This window comes from Zalophus californianus, chromosome 10 (assembly GCF_009762305.2).
Source record: "Zalophus californianus isolate mZalCal1 chromosome 10, mZalCal1.pri.v2, whole genome shotgun sequence".
Classification (NCBI taxonomy): Eukaryota; Metazoa; Chordata; class Mammalia; order Carnivora; family Otariidae; genus Zalophus; species Zalophus californianus.
The window spans coordinates 67,707,542-67,726,556 of NC_045604.1; the positions used below are offsets into that span (position 1 = coordinate 67,707,542).

The window sequence follows — 19,015 nt, forward strand, 5'->3', positions numbered from 1 at the left end:
TCAAGCGGCATCATGTCAGCAATTTACTTTCAGTGATTCAGAAAGTGGCATACATACATACAAACAGGAAGACAGGACATGCCAATGTTAACAGCTGGGAAAGAGAGGTGAAGTACATGGGAGAGCCTCTGTGCTATTCTTGCAGCTTTCTTCATGTCTGAAATCATTTTTGTAAAATGTGCAAAACAAAAAAAGCAAAAAAAAAACCCCCAAAACAAAAACAAACCAACACAACAACAACAACAAATACAGAATTAAACAGAAAAACAAAATAATCTAAAATCCTACTAACTAGGTGTAAGTATATTTTTTTCCTTTTCTCTCTTCCCTCTTTTTGAAAAAAGATTTATTTATTTGAGAGAGAGAGAGAGACAGAACAAGTGGGGGGAGGGGCAAGGGGAGAGGGAGAATCTCTAGCTGACTCCATGCCCAGAGTGGAGCCCGACGGGGGGCTCGATTGCATGACCCTGAGATCACGACCTGAGCAAAAATCACTAGTTGGATACTCAACTGACGGAGCCCCCCAGGCGCCCCTCTCTCTCTTTTTCTTTTTTCTTAAAATATTTTATTTATTTATTTGAGAGAGAGGATGAGAGATAGAGAGCACAAGAGGGAAGAGGGTCAGAGGGAGAAGCAGACTCCCCGCTGAGCAGGGAGCCCGATGTGGGACTTGATCGTGGGACTTGATCCCAGGACTCCAAGATCATGACCTGAGCCGAAGGCAGTCGCTTAACCAACTGAGCCACCCAGGCGCCCTCTCTTTCTCTTTAAATAAAAACATTATGCTGTACGTGCTGTTGGTAGCCTGTTTCTCCTCTTAGCAATATGCTGTGAACATGTTTCCTAACTTCCTTAACTCTTAAACGTAAGAAATTTGCTCCACATTTCTCTCTCCCACAGTAGGCTGCTGGGTGATAGTCTTAAACACTTACAGGATTGATTTGATAAAGAAGTATGAATTTCTCTTAATTATACTCTGATTACATAGAACACTTTTTTTTACACGTTGTTAATTACTCTAAGTCTCTGAAATTCTGTTCTGCAGAACGTTCCTTCAATTTCTTTTTTTAGAATGATACATCACTATCTGCCATTCTATTGTCACTCTCTATCTTAGTACCCTCTGGGAGGCTGATACAATGTCCGTCTGGTTCATACAGTGTCCTGAGTCTCTAGAATGACTCTTGGCAAATCGGCAGGTGTCCTAGAAATAGTTTTTGAATGAGCAATGACTGAAGGACCTGGAAGACATTATGGTGTCATCTTCCAAAGTTTACAACTATCGAAATCATACAACTAGGCAAACTTCATCTTCTAGCTCTCTTCAGTGATGAAGTAAATGTGAAAAAGAAATTATCAAATCCTTTTTAAACTGCCAAAAGCCACAGGGGTCTGAGAACAGAATGAATGATGCTAATGAAGTTTTTAGAACTTTAAGTCAGGGCAGTTGCATTTTGGTTTAGTTTCCTTGTGGACACTCACGACATAAAAATAGCACGAAGCCAACGCGGCCCTTACTTGAGCACACATGCGAAGGCCAGCACCGGCTGCAGCCAGGAAAGCAACAGAAAGGCAAAGCTGGAGAGAAAACTCCAGAACACAACCGGTTACAACTTTACTAACTTAAAACGTTGCTGGGGCGCCTGGGGGGCTCAGTCAGTTGAGCATCAGTCTCTTGGTTTCGGCTCAGGTCATGATCTCGAGGTCGTGAGATGGAGCCCTGCTTGAGACTCTCTCTCCTCCCTCCCCCTCCAGCCGTGCCCCTCCCCCTCTCGTGCATGCTCACTCTGAAATAAATAAAATCTTAAAAAAATAAAACATTGTTAATTCTTCACTCAAAGTTACAGCAATTGACTTGCAACCACTTCCACTGCCAACAAGAAGGCTGAGCCTCTGGAAGTTTCCGCCTGAGTGAGCAAGTCTGGGAGAGGCAGCCTGAGAAAGAGCAAGTACGAACTATAGGCCGTGAAATAAATCACCACTGGAAGGAGGGATGTGAGCTATTACATTCTGCTGTTTGGAATCATGGAGCATATTAAAAACTATGGTTTAGATCCATAGGCCGGATGGATGTGTGGCTGTGGCGGGTTCATCTGCGGAGCAGGAGGGCTTGAAAAGCAGAGGACGGAAGTGATGAAGGCCATGGAGAGTAAAGACCAGAGAGGCTTTTTTCCCTAAAAAATCAGGGTATTTCCTAGTGCAGTTTTAAAGATCCTGGAGAAAAGAGAACCTGCACAAGAAAGCCTAACATTCCCTGAGCGGTCAGTGCATTACTTTCTCATTGCTTAAACATGGCCATTCAGTCTCACCTCACTGGTCTGCTCACTAATCTGATCCCTTACAAATCACGTAAAGCTCTTACGACTCGATGATTGTGCACAGCCTCGGCATAAATGACGCTGCAAGGTGACAGTTCTGCAGGAAGACCCACTGTGCGGCCCTGGGGAGGGCCTTCATGATGAGCTCCTCTGCCTTGGCAGCCTGGCCGTGGCCCAGGGAAATAATGGTCACGTGACTCGTTCCTCCTTTTAACTCCTGTGCCAATTTCAGGACAGTGTTGGTGAGGTCAGTCCCTGCACAGAAACGTGGAAACGTTCACACAATTATAACCTCATTTCATTCCCTCCAGAAAACATATTGCTTGCTTGCTTGATTGATTGAGTGTAGGCTCCACATCCAGCGTGGAGCCCAGGGTGGGGCTTGAACCCACAACCCTGAGATCAAGACCTGAGCTGAGATCAAGATCAAGATCTGTTAACATGTTTAACACTTCTTTTCTTCTGTTCTATTGTTTAGAGCGTGGACGTGAGGGCTAGAGTCCTGGCAGCCATTCTGGGCTATGTCTTCAGGAGATGGACAGCAGCTACTAAGAGTGTGTCAGGTGAAGGACAGCCGCTTTACATAAAGGTTACAGAGGAGGAAGCATCCACGTGCATGCACTTTCAGAAAGTTTTTTTGCCCAATAGAATCAAAGTCTGAATATGGTGAATTCTGAAGACATATTTGATTTAGAGATGACAAAGAACAGAAGATAAGTGAAAATATTTTGCTTAGGGTCTGTGGGGCAAAGACAAGGGGAAAAAGCATTTGGAGTTTTGAGGTACACAACGGCTGGGTTGGCAGGGCCACCTTGTGTTGGTTTATGTATTATCTTTTCATGAGCCAATGGATTAAAACAGTTAAACAAATACAAGGGCCATCCCAACTTTCAGATCAGTAATATGTGTTTAGGAGATATTTTCTGCACAGAAAATTAGCATGGGTAAGTTTTTCCATGGTTATGAACCTGGAAATTTTTATTCTTCTTTGTTCTTTTACATTTTTAGAAATATTCAGTCTTAATATAGTTTAAATAGTCCCTTTTCCAAAATACTTAACTAAGAATAGGGAAATATTTTAAACATAAAAACACCCGACCCAGAACCTACTTGTCTACACCCTTCTCGGAGTATGGAGGTGGCATCTTACCATGGGAGTGAATAAGTATTATTGGAGTTCTGGCATCGGATTCCTTATATGACTCTCTCAAATTAATTCCAGTTCTGAGAACATATTCACTTCCCATTTTTTCAGTTATAAACCTTTTCACTGAATTCTTCAAATGTTCTGGTTGAAGAATTTTTATCTAAACAAGAAAGCACAGAAGAGAAGGTAACGTTAAAAACCCCCCAAGGGAATGGTCCCTATGGCAAATGGAACAAAGCAAGGAAGTGTTCATTATCCATGTGGGCAGAGTTTGATGGAGCTCCTCATGCTGGGCACGTGTAATGGAGAGAGTCCGCACGTGACAGAGAAGCCACCACCCTGGCTTGTGGTCCCTCCTTGGAGCCAGGGCCACCCTGTGCCTCCGTCCCTCTCACACTCCAACAGAGATCTTGCCTTGGATGTAAAAATCCCAGTTATGGCCCCTGATGCTGCAAAGAGAAATTCCCCGTGGGCTTCTTCCTGCTCTGCTGGACGTGTCTGGAGCAGGATGAAAATCAGGATGGCACACCTTAACTCCTCCAGGAGTTACACGAAGATAAACAGCACCGCAAATGGAGTGCGGATCCAGAAAGAACCCTAGGGCTGAACGAGTTTGGAAACCGTGTACATGTGGTAAGTAGAGGCTCAGGGTCCACTGGAAGAAATCACTGCAAATCTTGGAGGAAAGACCTGTTCCATGAAAACTGTTTCATACAAACTACTTACATGCTGTTTATAAAATGACCATGAATTTTGTCCTCAGCCTCAGAGGCCCCATCATTTAAGGCAAAGCTGAAATTGTGTGTGGATCTGTGTGGATGCCCTAGGTTGAACCATGGGAAACTACCATTTTTAAGGGTCGAAAACTGCCAAGTATTGGCAATTTCACTGTTTAACATAATACATGTGATCATTATGTCAAATTCTGCTCTTTTCTCTTACACCTTGGAAAAATGAATCTTGATTTTCTTTGACTTAAATGACTTAGATGAAAATTGGCAGCACACAAAGCATCTGGGGTCTAAGAGCAGAGCTCGCCCAGTGCGTCCACTTCATAAAAGCGCTAGAATCCGCAGAAGGCAATGGATGGTCAGGTGTGGTCACGGTGCCCTGAGAGTCTGTGTTCCCAGACGTGGGCGTGACTGGCTGTCACCGTCATGCGGCTCCTCCCTCACTTTATTGACCAATGGAGCGCAGCGGTAAGTTTTAACACTGGAGCTGGGGGGGGGGGGGCGGGGAGAGAAAGCAGGACCAGAAGGAATGGGGTTGTGCTGAGCTCGGTTCAGCCAGGTGCTTTCTAAGCAGCTACAGATAGTTCTGGAAATTGTCCTCACGTGCCCTTCCCTCTCCCATCTTCCCGCGGAGCTGTAGCGATGGGGAACGGTGCATGGACTAGACCGAGTCCTTGCCCTCACAGAGCTCTGTGCTTTCATCCTGCCCCGGGTGGAGCCTTTCGAACACATTCTAACTGAATCTCTCTTGTGGCAATCTCAGTGTCCAACTCTTATGGGCCAGACCCAGTTTCAAATATTCTAACTCAATATCTTTGTCATGTGCACTTGACCTTTTATCAGACCATGTCTTCTGACAGTGGGGTTTGGAAAACAGGATCGCTCCACTCATGAAATGTCTAGCTGACAAACTAGAATCACCTGGAGCTTATTGGGGAAGGTAAGACAGCACAGGCTTTAAAAAGTTAATTTTGCTGTTAGGGTAACACACACTGGCTACGTAAAATTCAAATAATACAAAGAACTAGAAATTGGAAAATGGAGGTTCTGTTTTCTGGAAAACCACTCTTATTTCTTGCGCACATACGAGCGTCACCCCGTCTACCCTCCCGTTTTCCCTGGCTGGACCTGTGCTACACAGACTGTGACGTGTTTATAGGGTTTGTCAGTTAAGACAGCTGAAACGTATGCTCCTGTCATGACGAGGCCAATAAACCGCAGGGAGAGAGAGGGTCGCAGGCTGTTTACACTGCCAGGTGGGCAACATGAATTAGAGAAACGGGCTGGACAGAATGAAAACAATTCTCCCCGGAAGAAAAACAGAGCTGGAACTATGGTGCTTGCTGGCGGCTAACGGTCGCTGTCGCTGTGAGGAAGTGATCACCAGCGGTGACGGACGACCAACTGTGGCTCACAACCGTGGCTCGCGACCATGGCGCAGCGGTCTTCGGGGCCGGCGCTGCTCAGCTCCAGCTCTTCCTGCTGCCTGCAGACCCAGCATTGCCTGATCTTTTACTTTTTCAATAAAAACATGGATTTTTTGGTGAAATTTCTCAATTTGCAAATTTTGGCTCAAAGAAAAGAACAACACAAACCAAACGTGGACACCCTTGTCTGCAGTGGTGTTATTCACGACAGCCCAGGGGAAGGAAGAACCCGTGTGCACGGACAGATGGATAGAGGAAGAAAATGTCCTCAGCCTTGAGCAGGAAGAGGACTCTGACACCTGCTGCCACACAGATGAGCTCCGAACACCCTATGCCAGCCACGAAAAGATAAATGTTGCATGATTCCACTGCCATGAGGTCCCTGGGATCAGCGACTGGAGACAGAAAGTAGGACAGTATCTGCCAGCGTCTAGTGGGAGGAGGGAATGGGGAGTTATCGGTTCGCAGGTGCGGAGCTTCTGTTTGGGAGGATAAGAAAGTTCTGGAAATAGAGGTGGTGGTTGCACAACACTGTGAATATACTTCATGCCACTGAATCTTTCACTTAGAATTCAAAGGGTTTATTAGGATCAAATGAAATTATATTTTGCCACAGTAAAACAAATAGAAGACAACTCACTTCAAGATAGAAGTGTACACAGAGTTAAGTTGTGTGTGATATCTTCGTTCTCTTTACTTGAAGACTCTGAAGTCTCGTAAGACAGATCTCCAGAGGTTCAAACCCATTTGGTGACAAATTACACTTAAATCATTGCAGAAACAAAGTGAAATGTCTGTAAGCCAGATGCAATTTTGGGGGGCAACCTCTCTCTGGAGTGAATTTTAAAGTGTTACAAAAATAAAATTTAAGGCAGAAATCGAAAGGTGACCGGCTGTCCGGGCTGGCATCTGCATGAAGTCAGGGCCGATAGGGGAGAGAGAGGAGGGGTTTCTCCATCCCTAAGCTACATGGCAGATGCGGAAACAAAAAGAAGCTTTGCAGGTCATGAGATTGAACCGAGGACCAGGACGGTCTCCCTGGGAAAAGTGGTGTTACTGCCGGGAACCAGGTTTTACAAACACTCTGAGTTTCAATCCTGGCTCTGTTAGCGCTCTCGTCTTGTCTTTTTTTTCTTTTCTTTTCTTTCTCTCTCTTTCTCCCCACCTCCTTCCTTCTATCTTTTCTTTCCTTTTTTCCCCTTTCTCCTTTCTTCTTTTCTTTTTTTCTTTCAGATTTATTTATTTATTTGAGAGAGAGAACAAGCAGGGAGGAGGGGCAGAGGGGAGGGAGCAGAGAGCCCAATGCGGGACTCGATCCCAGGACCCTGGGATCATGACCCGAGCTGAAGGCAGACACTTCACCGACTGAGCCCCCCAGGTGTCACAGCCATTAGGCAATTTCTAAGCCTTGGCCCCCTAATTCTGTGATGTGGGGGAAATAATCATAGCTCCCCCCCAAGATTATTATGAGGATTACATGAAACAATGTCTGCAAAATGCTTAGCACACCCTAAGCTTTAGCTGTTTTAAGAGGCTCATGACTGACACCCATTTGCATCCCCAACACTTCCCCCCACGATTGTGAAGCAGGAGGAGTCAGGTAAAATATCACCTTTATTAACAGTGGCAGGATGGACGTGCTTCCTGACATGGAGCCCTCACAGGCTGGGTCCGTGCCTAGACCGCTGATGGTGCGGAGAGCAGAGCGCAGTGTACAGTCTGCAGGAGGTGGACCCGAAGGGACGGGGTGAAGGTGCTGAACCACCACTCTCCATCCCTCACAGGCACCCATTTTCCAAGTCCTCCTCTCTGGGGGGGGGTGCACGGGGGCAGAGGGGGCCAGGACTGCCACCCGATCGGAGTGTGAATGCGTCCCTCTAACATGAACGGTACTTGAAAAATCCATACATTTTGCTAAGAAAATTTTAAACTTGAATGATTTAACTTACAGATAAAGTGCTTAAAACACGTAGAATATCACTGTTTTCTCATAGCACATCTTACCAAAATAAGTCTCTGAAATGCACTGAGCTTCTCCCAGGGGAAATTCACAGGACTACGTACTTCCTCCTTTTCATCCAGAAGTTCAGCTAGATATAATATAGAGAAAGAAATGGACGTGAACAATCAAGTGCCTTGGATCACTAAGAAACACACAATGAAAATTCTCTTATAAAACTCTAAAGTTTGTTTTAAAAACATGTCTAACTTATTTTTTATTTTTTAAAAAATTTATTTACTTTAGAGAGAGAGAGAACATGCACATGTGCGCAGGTTGGGAGTGGTGCAGGGTGCGGGGGGGTAGAGAGAATCCAAAGCAGCCTCCCCACTGAGCACCAGACGCGGGGCTTGATCCCACAACCCTGAGATCATGACCTGAGCCAAAATCAAGAGTCGGATGCTCAACTGACAGGAGAAGCAGGGGCAGGCCAACACTTTACAACCTGCTCCTGCATGTGTGAGGTTTTTCCAGTGAGTATAAACTAATAACTCTAGAGGTTAGAAAGTTCTCATCATAATCTACCTATGAAGATATTGCAAATGAGAATCAGGTGGAAATGCAACAAGACTCTCAAATTTTTGAAAATTGAATATTATACAGATCTGTGTTTTTAATACTGCCCCTCTGCAGTAGAGTCTGCAGCAGAGTCGTACGTGTGCATTTCCAACTACCCTGGTGTGCCTATCATTCCCTGCCTCGTACTATTTCCATGTATTTTCCCCGTGTCTAACTTTAAACACAACGTGGATTACAGAGATAGTTTTTTGGAATAGGGCTAAAATGGGTGTGTTGATCTTAAAAAAAAAAGTCCACGATACATGAAAATCTAGTTACAAATTGATAAATCTGATTTCCTCCCCCAAATAAAAAGATCTTCACTTTACAAAATAATGACCTAGAGAGAAAACTCTAGGGGAAGAGGAGAACTTCTTAGTCAGAACTGGAAATCAGGAAGCTATAAAAGAAAGTAGATGTAATTGGCCATATAGACATTTCTCCATTGCCTGGTAGAGACAGTATAAACAAATCCAAAAGTCACTGGCCGATTTTTAAAAATACTTGAATGAACAGGTTGGTATCTTTAACAAAACAAAAAGTTGATTATCTGTTACGCCAATAGGGTTCTTACAGAAGGCCACAAAAGAATGGTATTCTGTAATTCAGTAGAAAAATGGGCCAAGTACATGAACAGGTAAGTCCAAATGCTCTACAAACATCTGAAAAGGTACTTAAACATGGTGCTAGTCAGGAAATCCAAATTAAAGTACCTTAAAGTTTCCAGATCGGCAAGAGTTAAGAAAAGATCAATACTCCTCTTGGAAAAGGAGAAGTCATGTATTGCTGCTGGAAATGTAAATTATCCCGGACTTTTAAGACGAGCAACCTGGCAGCAACAGTTCACATAAAAATTGTATGCTTTTGACCCAGCAGTTCCGTTTCTGGCTGCCCATCCCAGAGACAAGAGCAGAGGAAATGGGTGTAAGGATGTGTCTGTTACTGCAAAACATGATCCTCTGTTTGGGCAGAAGCTCGCAGCAGAGCTACATTACTGCTGGGATACTGAGCTATGTCAGTAAGTTGACCATCCCCACGCACATCGGTTAGGTTAAATAAAACATCAAATGCTCTCTTACTTTCCTTCGGTGATCTCTCACTCTCCTCCACTGAGGCATTTTCTGGAGAGAAAGGGACGCTCATCAGGCAATAGGAAGCCTGGCTGGTTTTGAAAGCTTCCCACTGGGGCACGTTGGACAGCAGGGATTTGCACAGGAGAGAGAAGGGCTCGAGCTCACTGCTGACATACTGGCATTGTCTCCACTGGGATTCCGACACCCATTGCAGATGCCCACCTCTGCACGTCTCATACATGCCTACCGGAAGAGGGAGAGGGACAATACCCTTTACCTTTGAGTTACTCATTAAAGGCAGACATTAAATATTGTTGAGGAAAAGCCGTTTTACATAAAACTAATTACATAAACGGCAAGTTTTTCATAGTGGTAAAAACACCTTTGCCTTCTGAACTATTTGTACGTGTTCATCCATGTTAAGTACCTTCCTGTTGTTGTGAAACGGATCTCCAGACCTTTCCCTGCAAATCTGAAACTCTGCCCCCATGAAACAGCCCTCCCCCGCCCCTGGGCAGGACCATCGTACTCTCTGTCTCTCTCCGATTCCAGTGACTTCGGATGCCTCAGATAAGTGGAATCACACACATGGTCGTTGTCTCTTGGTGACTGACTTCTTTCCCTCGGTGTTGTGTCCTCAAGCTTCATCCGTGCTGTAGCAGGTGCCAGGGTCTCCTGCTTCTAAAGGCTGAATGATACTCCCTTGGAACTACACACCACGTTCCGTGTGTCCCCTGATGGACGCATGGCTTCCACCTACTGGCTACGTGAACAGTGCTGCTGGGGATGCAGCATGCAGATAGCGGTCTGAGACCCTGCTTTCAGTTCTTCTGGCCATGTAACCAGTGCGGCATTCTTAGCTCACATGCAAGTTTTAGCTTTAATTTTTTGAGGAGCCTCCACACTGTTTTCTGTGAGAGCTGTACCAGTTCATAGTCCCACCAACAGCGCACGAGGGCTCCGATGCCCGCATACCCTCGCCAGGCACTTTTTAAAATTTTCTGGTTTGTTGTTGTTTTGCTTTTTACAGTAGCCATCCTACTGGGTATGGTCTTGTGATTTGCATTTCCTGATGATTAAGGATATTGACCATCTGTTCATGTGCTTCATCTTTAGAGAAATGTCTTGGCCCATTTTAAAATCGGGTTATTGGATTCTTGTTGAGTGGTCGAAGTTTTTTATATATTCTATACATTATCTCCTTACCAGATATAGGATTTGAAATTGTTTCTCCCATTCAGTAGGTTGCCTTTTTATTCTGTTGATGGTGAGTTTTTAAGTTTGATGTCATTCCATTTGTCTATTTTTGCTTTTGTTGCCTGGGCATTGGTGTCATATCCAAGAGATCATTGCCAAGTCTGGTGTTATAAAATTTTCCCTTATGATTTTTTTTTAAGATTTTATTTATTTGACAGAGAGAGACACAGTGAGAAAGGGAACACAAGCAGGGGGAGTGGGAGAGGGAGCAGGGAGCCTGATGCAGGGCTCGATCCCAGGGCCCTGGGATCATGACCTGAGCCGAAGGCAACACTTAACTGAGCCACCCAGGCGCCCCCCGCCCTTATACTTTCTTGTAAGAGTTTTATAGTTTTAGGTCTTATGTTTAGATCTTGAATCCATTTTGAGTTTATTTTTGTATTTGGTATAAGATAAAGGTCCAATTTTGTTCTTTTGCACGTAGATACCCAGTTTCCCCAGCACCATTTGTTAAAGACACTGTCCTTTCCCCATTGAGTGCTCTTTCCACCCTCACTGAAGATCATTTGACCATATATGTCTTAATTTTGGGGCTCTCTGTTCCATTCCATTGATTTATTTATCTGTCTTTATGCCAGTGCCAGGCTGTTTTCTTTATTGCCGCTTCATAATATAGCTTGAAACCAAGATGTATGATGACTCCAACATTGTTCTTTTTCAACATTGTTTTGGCTATTTGGAGTCCCTTGAGATTCCATATGAATCTCAGGAAGAATTTTTCTATTCCTGCAAAAAGTTCTATTGGGATTTTGTTAGGAATTGCATTGAATCTGTAGATTGCTTTGGGTTAGTATGGACATCTTGACAATATTAAGTCTGCCAATCCATGAACATGGTAAATGTATTCCATTCATTTGTGTTGTCTTCAATTTCTTTCAGCAGTGTTTTGTAGTTTTCAGTATATGCGTCTTTCACCTCCTTGGTTAGGCTTACTCCTAAGTGTTTTATTCCTTTTACTGCCATTACAAATGGGATTGTTTTCTTAATTTCCTTTTCATATTATTTGTTGTTAATGTGTAGAAATGCATTCTATATGTTGTTAATGTATAGAAATGCATAATATAGAAATGCATCTGATGATGTATGTTGGTTTTGTATCTTGCAACTTTGCTATATTGGTTTACTAGCTCTAACAGTGTTTTCATGGACTCTTTAGAGTTTTCAACATGTGAGATCATGTCATCTGTGAACATAGATAGTTCTACTTCTTCCTTTCCAATTTGGATGCCTTTTCTTTCTTTCTCTAGTGCATTGGCTAGAACTTCCACGCTAAAAACAAGTGGTGAGAGCCTTGCCTTGCTCGAGATCTTAGAGAAAAACTCAAGAGCTTCACCACTGAGTAGGATGTTAGCTGTGGGTTTTTCACAAATGACTTTTATTGTGTGGAGGTAGTTTCCTTCTATTCCCAGTTTGTTGAGTGTTCTTAATTACTAAAGAGTTGAATCTTATCAAATGCTTTTTCTGCATCATTAAGATGGTCATGTGCTTTTGTCCTCATTCTGTTAATGTGCTTATTACATTGACTGATTTTCTTATACTGAAACAGCTTTGCATTCCAGGAATAAATTGCATTTGGTCATGGTGTATAATCCTTTTACTATGCTACTGAATTTGGTTTGCTGTATTTTGTGGAGAATTTTGACATCTATAGTCATCAGAAATATCAGCCTGTAGTTTTCTTTTCTTGTAGAATCTTTGGCTTTGGTATCAGGGAAATGCTGAACAAGCTTAGAAGTATTCCCTCCTCATCATTTTTTTTTTTTCAAGAGTTTCAGGAAAATTTGTGTTTATTCTTTTTTTAAATGTTTGGTAGAGTTTTCCAGTGCAGCCATCTGGCCCAGCACTGTCATCCAGTGCAGAAAAGAAATTTCTTTTCTCTGTTGGGAGATTTTTGCTTACTGAATCAATCTCCTTACAAGTTATAAGTCTGTTCAAATTTTCTATTTCTCCATGATTCAGTCTTGGTAGATTATACATTTCCACTTCTTCTAGGTTGTCCAATTTGTTGGCATATAATGTTTTGTAGTGTCTCCTATGATCTTTTTTATTTTTGTGGCATCAGTTTTAATGTTGCTGCTTTCATCTCTGATTTTAGTTATTTGAGTCTTCTTTTATTTTCTTGTTAATCTAGCTAATAGTTTGTCAGTTTTGTTAATATTTTCAGAAAGCCAGCTATTAGTTTTGTTGATTTTTCTATTTTTTTAATGCTCTATTTTATTTGTTTGTGCTCCACTCTTTATTGTTTCCTTCCTTCTGCCAGCTTTGTGGTTGGTTAGCTCTTTTTTTTGCTAGTTCTTTGAGGTGTCGGGTTAGGTTATTTATTTGAGACCTGCTTTTTTAATGTATGCATTTATAAACTTCTCTCTTAGTACTGTTTTTGCTGTATCCCGTAAGTTTTGTTATATTGCATTTTCATTTTTATTTGTTTCAAGATATTTTCTAATTTCCCTTGTAATTTCTTTGACCCACTGGTTACTTAAAAGTATGTTGTTTAATATCCAGATATTTTTAGATTTCTCATGTGATACTGATTTCTAGTTTCATTCTATTGTGGTCAGAAAAGCTACTTTATATGTCAATCATTGTGCTTACTGTTTAGCATAAGAAAAAATTGGAAACCCAACTCTCTAACTTGAGAGAGTGGTTACATAAGTTTTGGTCCATTCAAATATTGGAATGTTGTGCAGACATTAAAAAGTCTTTATATTTATTGATGTAGGAAGCTACCTTTGACATGTTATTAATTTGGAAAAAAAAAGTCTGTACAGCAAAGTCACCTCAAAGAATACACACGAATATTCCTATATGAATATGAATATATGTATAGAATGTATATATGGAGGCAAAGTAGTGGAAGGACAACCCACAGAAATATTAATAGTGATTATCTCCAGATTGTGGAATTACAGGAGATTTATTTATTTCTTTTTGCTTATCTGTAGGTTGGAATGGTGTGTTTAATAAACATGTACTGCTTGTATAACTAGAAAAATGGAAGCTATTACATTTTTGTTGTTGTTGTTTCTTAAAATATACTGAGGATGTTTTTAGGCTTCCAAGTGCAGCGGACACCTTGTGGGCCGGCTTTTCTGCTGTGTGACCTTGTCTCCTGGTCACAGGTGGGTTGTTCAGGAGTAGAGTCCTGATGGCACTCAGACCCACCCTCCTGGAGACCTGGTATCTGACCGTGAGGCCCAGGGCCTGAGAACTGCCAGATGTTGGGTGAACAGTGGTCGCTGGTTCGTCTCACGTTGGTGCTCGGTTATTCACATTTTCCTTGCTGTTTTCTGAGATACCCCAGAATCCTTCTAGACATTTTAATTTTTATTTAGGTTTAAGATATTGAGTCATTGTTGTCCATTTTTGGCAAGCCAAAGAATCTTGATAAACTCACAAGAGCATTTATTAACTCAACATTCGTTTACCAAACATCTACTTTATACCAGGCTTTGGTACAAGTAGAAACAAACAACAAAACAAAACTCTCCAAATGTCTGGTATCCACCAGAGCAATTCTTTGATATTTCCATTCTGACTTAAATCTTTGCTAATAATCTCAGAACCACCACCTTTTCTCCCTCAGCGAGAATGTCAGACCACCTTTAGCTTTATATTTTTTGTGATTTAAAATTACAACACAGCACAACAATGTCAACGTACTTCTTGCCACTGAACTGGATGCTTACAAATGGTGAAGAAGGTAAAGTCTATGTTATGTGTATTTTACCACAATAAAAAAAAATGAATATACTTAAAACTGTATGACACAGGGGGATTTGAACAGATTCCACACGTGGTGATTTCTGCCTAATCATTTTGCACAAGCATGGTTTTTGTGGTTCAAATTTTCCAGGAATTTTCCTAAGACACTGCAGGTGACTAGAGTAATACAACCTTTCTTCATTTAGCAGCCCATCTCCCAAATAAAACCACCAAAAATCCGAAAGTAAAAAACTCTTATGGAAAGATTTCAGAATGAAGGAACTGCATTTAATATTCCAGTGGGTTTTATTTAAATTCATTTTTGTTTGTCTTCAGAATGTGTGTTAGATGATGAGGAAATCGTAGACATCTTAAGAAAAGCCAAAATGACTTCAAATGAAATTTCAAAGTGCATCAAAGCAACAGAAAAAGCGGAAAGTCAAATCCAAGAGACGCACAAGAGCTATCTCCCCATTGCTACCCAAGGTGCCCTGCTCTACTTCCTCATGGCCAGGCTCGCCCAGGTCAACTGCATGTACCAGTTCTCCCTATACTGGTTTCGCCAAGCGTTCATTTAAGCAGTAGTCTCCGGAAGCAAAGAACAAGAAGAACCCGGCTCCAAAAGGGAGAAGATGTCTCTGAAGAAAATTCGTGATACTACAAACCTCTCAAAAGAACCGAAGTTAGAAAGCGAGGGAAATCTCTTCCAGAGAGTCCACATTTGAACAATGGAATCTGTTCAAATCCTCCTGTGCTGTACAGTTTTAAGTATATTTATTTTTTTTAATTGTGGTAAAATACACATAACATAGAATATACCTTCTTCACCATTTTTAAGCGTCAGTTCAGTGGCATGAAGTACGTTGACGTTGTTGTGCTGTGTTGTAATTTTAAATCACAAAAAATATATGTGAATAACCAAGCACCAACGTGACATGAACCAGCGACCACTGTTAACCCAACATCTGGCAGTTCTCAGGCCCTGGGCCTCACGGTCAGATACCAGGTCTCCAGGAGGGTGGGTCTGAGTGCCATCAGGACTCTACTCCTGAACCACCCACCTGTGACCAGGAGACAAGGTCACACAGCAGAAAAGTCGGCCCACGAGGTAGGTGTCCACTGCACTTGGAAGCCTAAAAATATCACTCCAGGTGGTATTTAATCAATGTGTGTGCACGTGTGTGCTTGTGCACACACGCGCGTGTCCCTAAGGTCTAGCATTGGGCGTTCAGCTTTACAGATTAGGATTATAATAACCATAGCAAATGCCATTCACTCATTCATTTAGAAATTACTGAGTACCAATTATGTGCTCAACATATAAGGACACAGCAATGAATTAAACATCACACCTGACCTCAGCTGCTTTTAGTTTAACCCATATAGAAGCACTACTTGGAGCACCTTAAAAATCTCTCCATGTTTTTCAGGGAAACATGTTTTTAATGCTTTTAATGGAACCCAGAGCAGTACCTTTTACTTACTATTAAGTTTGACCTGGGGCATCACACCTTTAATATTTATCAACATGCCAGAATGTAGGAAGAGGTCCCATTCTTCATCTGGTAGGGACCCGATGTCATCACCATTAGTGTTATTTTGCATGATTGTGATGCAGAGCCGGAAGGAGAAGCAGAGTTTGTGTTGGTTAAATAGAGCGGAAGAGACCACCTAGGGGGGAAATGGAGAGTTAGACCAGACCGCCTAGATTAAATACATATGCAAAATTCACATGCAAGGCTGTCTCACCTTAAAAATACTTCTTGTCAACACATCGATTGAATTTTTAAGATGTCTCTGGAAGAGATTTCCCTCACTTTCTAACTTCGGTTCTTTTGAGAGGTTTGTAGTATCACGAATTTTCTTCAGAGACATCTTCTCCCTTTTGGAGCTGGGTTCTTCTTGTTCTTTGCTTCCACAGACTACTGCCTGAATGAACGCTTGGCGAAACCAGTCTAGGGAGAACTGGTACATGCAGTTGACCTGGGTGAGCCCGGCCACAAGGAAGTAGAGCAGGGCACCTCGGGTAGCAATGGGGAGATAGCTCTTGCGCGTCTCTTGGATTTGACTTTCCGCTTTTTCTGTTGCTTTGATGCGCTTTGAAATTTCATTTGAAGTCATTTTGGCTTTTCTTAAGATGTCTACGATTTCCTCATCATCTAACACACATTCTGAAGACAAACAAAAAATGAATTTAAATAAAACCCACTGGAATATTTTTTTTGAATGAATAAAAAAGTTTTATTTATTTATTTATTTAAATTGTATTATGTTACTCACCATACAATACATCATTAGTTTTTGATGTGGTGATCCATGATCCATTGTTTTCATATAACACCCAGTGCTCCATGCAGTACGTGCCCTCCTTAATACCCATCACTGGGCTAACCTGTCCCCCCTCCCCCCTCCCCTCTAAAACCCTGTTTGTCTCTCAGAGTCCATAGTCTCTCATGGTTCATCTCTCCCTCCGATTCCCCCCCCATTTTTCCCTTCCTTCTCCTAATGTCCTCTATGCTATTCCTTATGTTCCACAAATAAATGAAACCATATGATAATTGACTTTCTCTGCTTGACTTATTTCACTTAGCATAATCTCCTCCAGTCCCATCCATGTTGATGCAAAAGTTGGGTATTCATCCTTTCTGATGGCTGAGTAATATTCCATTGTATATATGGACCACATCTTCTTTATCCATTCATCTGTTGAAGGGCATCTCGGCTCTTTCCACAGTTTGGCTATTGTGAACATTGCTGCTATGAACATTGGGGTGCATATGGCCCTTCTTTTCACTACATCTGTGTCTTTGGGGTAAATACCCAGTAGTGCAATTGCTGGGTCATAGGGTAGCTCTATTTTTAAATTTTTGAGGAACCTCCACACTGTTTTCCAAAGTGGCTGTACCAACTTACATTCCCACCCACAGTGTAAGAGGGTTCCCCTTTCTCCACAACCTCTCCAACATTTGTTTTTACCCTATCCATTTTTGCCATTGTAACTGATGTAAGGTGGTATCTCAATGTGGTTTTGAGTTGAATTTCCCTGATGGCTGATGATGAACATTTTTTCATGTGTCTGTTAGCCATTTGTATGTCTTCTTCAGAGAAGTGTCTTTTCATATCTTCTGCCCACCTTTTGACTTCATTATTTGTTTTTTGGGTGTTGAGTTTGAGAAGTTCTTTATAGATTTTGGATACCAGCCCTTTATCTGTAGTGTCATGTGCAAATGTCTTCTCCCATTCTGTGGGTTGCCTCTCTGTTCTGTTGGCTGTTTCCTTTGCTGTGCAGAAGCTTTTTATCTTGATGAAGTCCCAAAAGTTCATTTTTGCTTTTGTTTCACTAGCTTTTGGAGCTGTATCTTGAAAGAAGTTGCTGTGGCCGATGTCAAAGAGGTTACTGCCTATGTTCTCCTCTAGGATTTTGATGGATTCCTGTCTCACATTGAGGTCTTTCATCCACTTTGAGTTTATCTTTGTGAATGGTGTTAGAGAATGGTCAAGTTTCATTCTTCTGCATATGGCTGTCCAATTTTCCCAGCACCATTTATTGAAGAGACTTTTTTCCACTGCATGTTTTTTCCTGCTTTGTCAAAGATTATTTGACGATAGAGTTGAGGGTCCATATCTGGGTTCTCTATTCTGTTCCATTGGTCTATATGTCTGTTTTTGTGCCAGTACCACGCTGTCTTGGTGATCACAGCTTTGTAATATAGCTTGAAATCGGGCAACGTGATGCCTCCAGCTTTGTTTTTCTTTTTCAACATTTCCTTGGCGATTCAGGGTCTTTTCTGATTCCATACAAATTTTAGGATTGTTTGTTCCAGCACTTTGAAAAATGTCATTGGGAATTTTGATCGGGATGGCATTGAAGGTATAGATTGCTCTGGGTAGCATAGACATTTTAACAATGTTTATTCTTCCGATCCATGAGCATGGAATATTTCTCCATCTTTTTGTGTCTTCTTCAATTTCTTTCATGAGTGTTCTGTAGTTCCTAGAGTATAGATCCTTTACCTCTTTGGTTAGGTTTATTCCGAGGTATCTTATGGTTTTTGGTGCTATTGTAAATGGAATCGTTTCTCTTAATTTCTCTTTCTACAGTTGTGTTGTTAGTGTATAAGAAAGCAACTGATTTCTGTGCATTGATTTTGTATCTTGCCACATTACTGAATTGCTGTATGAGTTCTAGTAATTTGGGGGTGGAGTCTTTTGGGTTTTCCACATAAAGTATCATGTCGTCTGTGAAAAGAAAGACTTTGACTTCTTCTTTGCCAATTTGAATACCTTTTATTTCTTTTTGTTGTCTGATTGCTGTTGCTAGGACTTCTAGTACTATGTTGAACAATAGTGGCGAGAGTGGGCATCCTTGACATGTTCCCGATCTTAAGGGAAAGGCTCTCAACTTTTCCCCATTGAGAATGCTATTGGCTGTGGGTTTTTCATAGATGGATTTTATGAACTTGAGGAATGTTCCTTCTGTCCCTATACTCTGAAGAATTTTAATCAGGAAAGGATGTTGTATTTTGTCAAATGCTTTTTGTGCATCAATTGAGAGGACCTATATGGTTCTTCTCCCTCCTCTTATTAATGTGTTCTATCACATTGATTGATTTGCGAACGTTGAACCACCCTTGCATCCTGGGGATAAATCCCACTTGGTCATGGTGGATGATTCTTTTAATGTATTGTTGGATCCTATTAGTTAGGATTTTGTTGAGGATTTTGGAATCCATATTCATCAGGAATATCGGTCTGAAATTCTCCTTTTTGATGTGGGGTTTGCCTGGTTTGGGGATTAAGGTA

General features: G+C 41.8%; 1 protein-coding gene across 13 annotated transcripts in view; it reads right to left on the reverse strand.

Moving 5' to 3' along the window:
* The window catches only part of DNAH14 (dynein axonemal heavy chain 14), a 334,785-nt gene that overhangs the window by 45,228 nt on the left and 270,542 nt on the right, over nucleotides 1-19,015 (reverse strand). For 12 of the 13 annotated variants that reach the window (XM_027613953.2, XM_027613959.2, XM_027613960.2 and 9 more), the window contains 6 exons: nucleotides 15,962-16,383; nucleotides 15,697-15,883; nucleotides 9,260-9,496; nucleotides 7,628-7,713; nucleotides 3,469-3,625; nucleotides 2,363-2,573 (listed from right to left, as the gene is read on the reverse strand). In XM_027613953.2, coding sequence (XP_027469754.2) covers nucleotides 2,363-2,573; nucleotides 3,469-3,625; nucleotides 7,628-7,713; nucleotides 9,260-9,496; nucleotides 15,697-15,883; nucleotides 15,962-16,383 — 1,300 coding nt within the window. The remainder of the gene's footprint in view (nucleotides 1-2,362; nucleotides 2,574-3,468; nucleotides 3,626-7,627; nucleotides 7,714-9,259; nucleotides 9,497-15,696; nucleotides 15,884-15,961; nucleotides 16,384-19,015) is intronic. The other variant, XM_027613962.2, reaches the window with a different exon arrangement.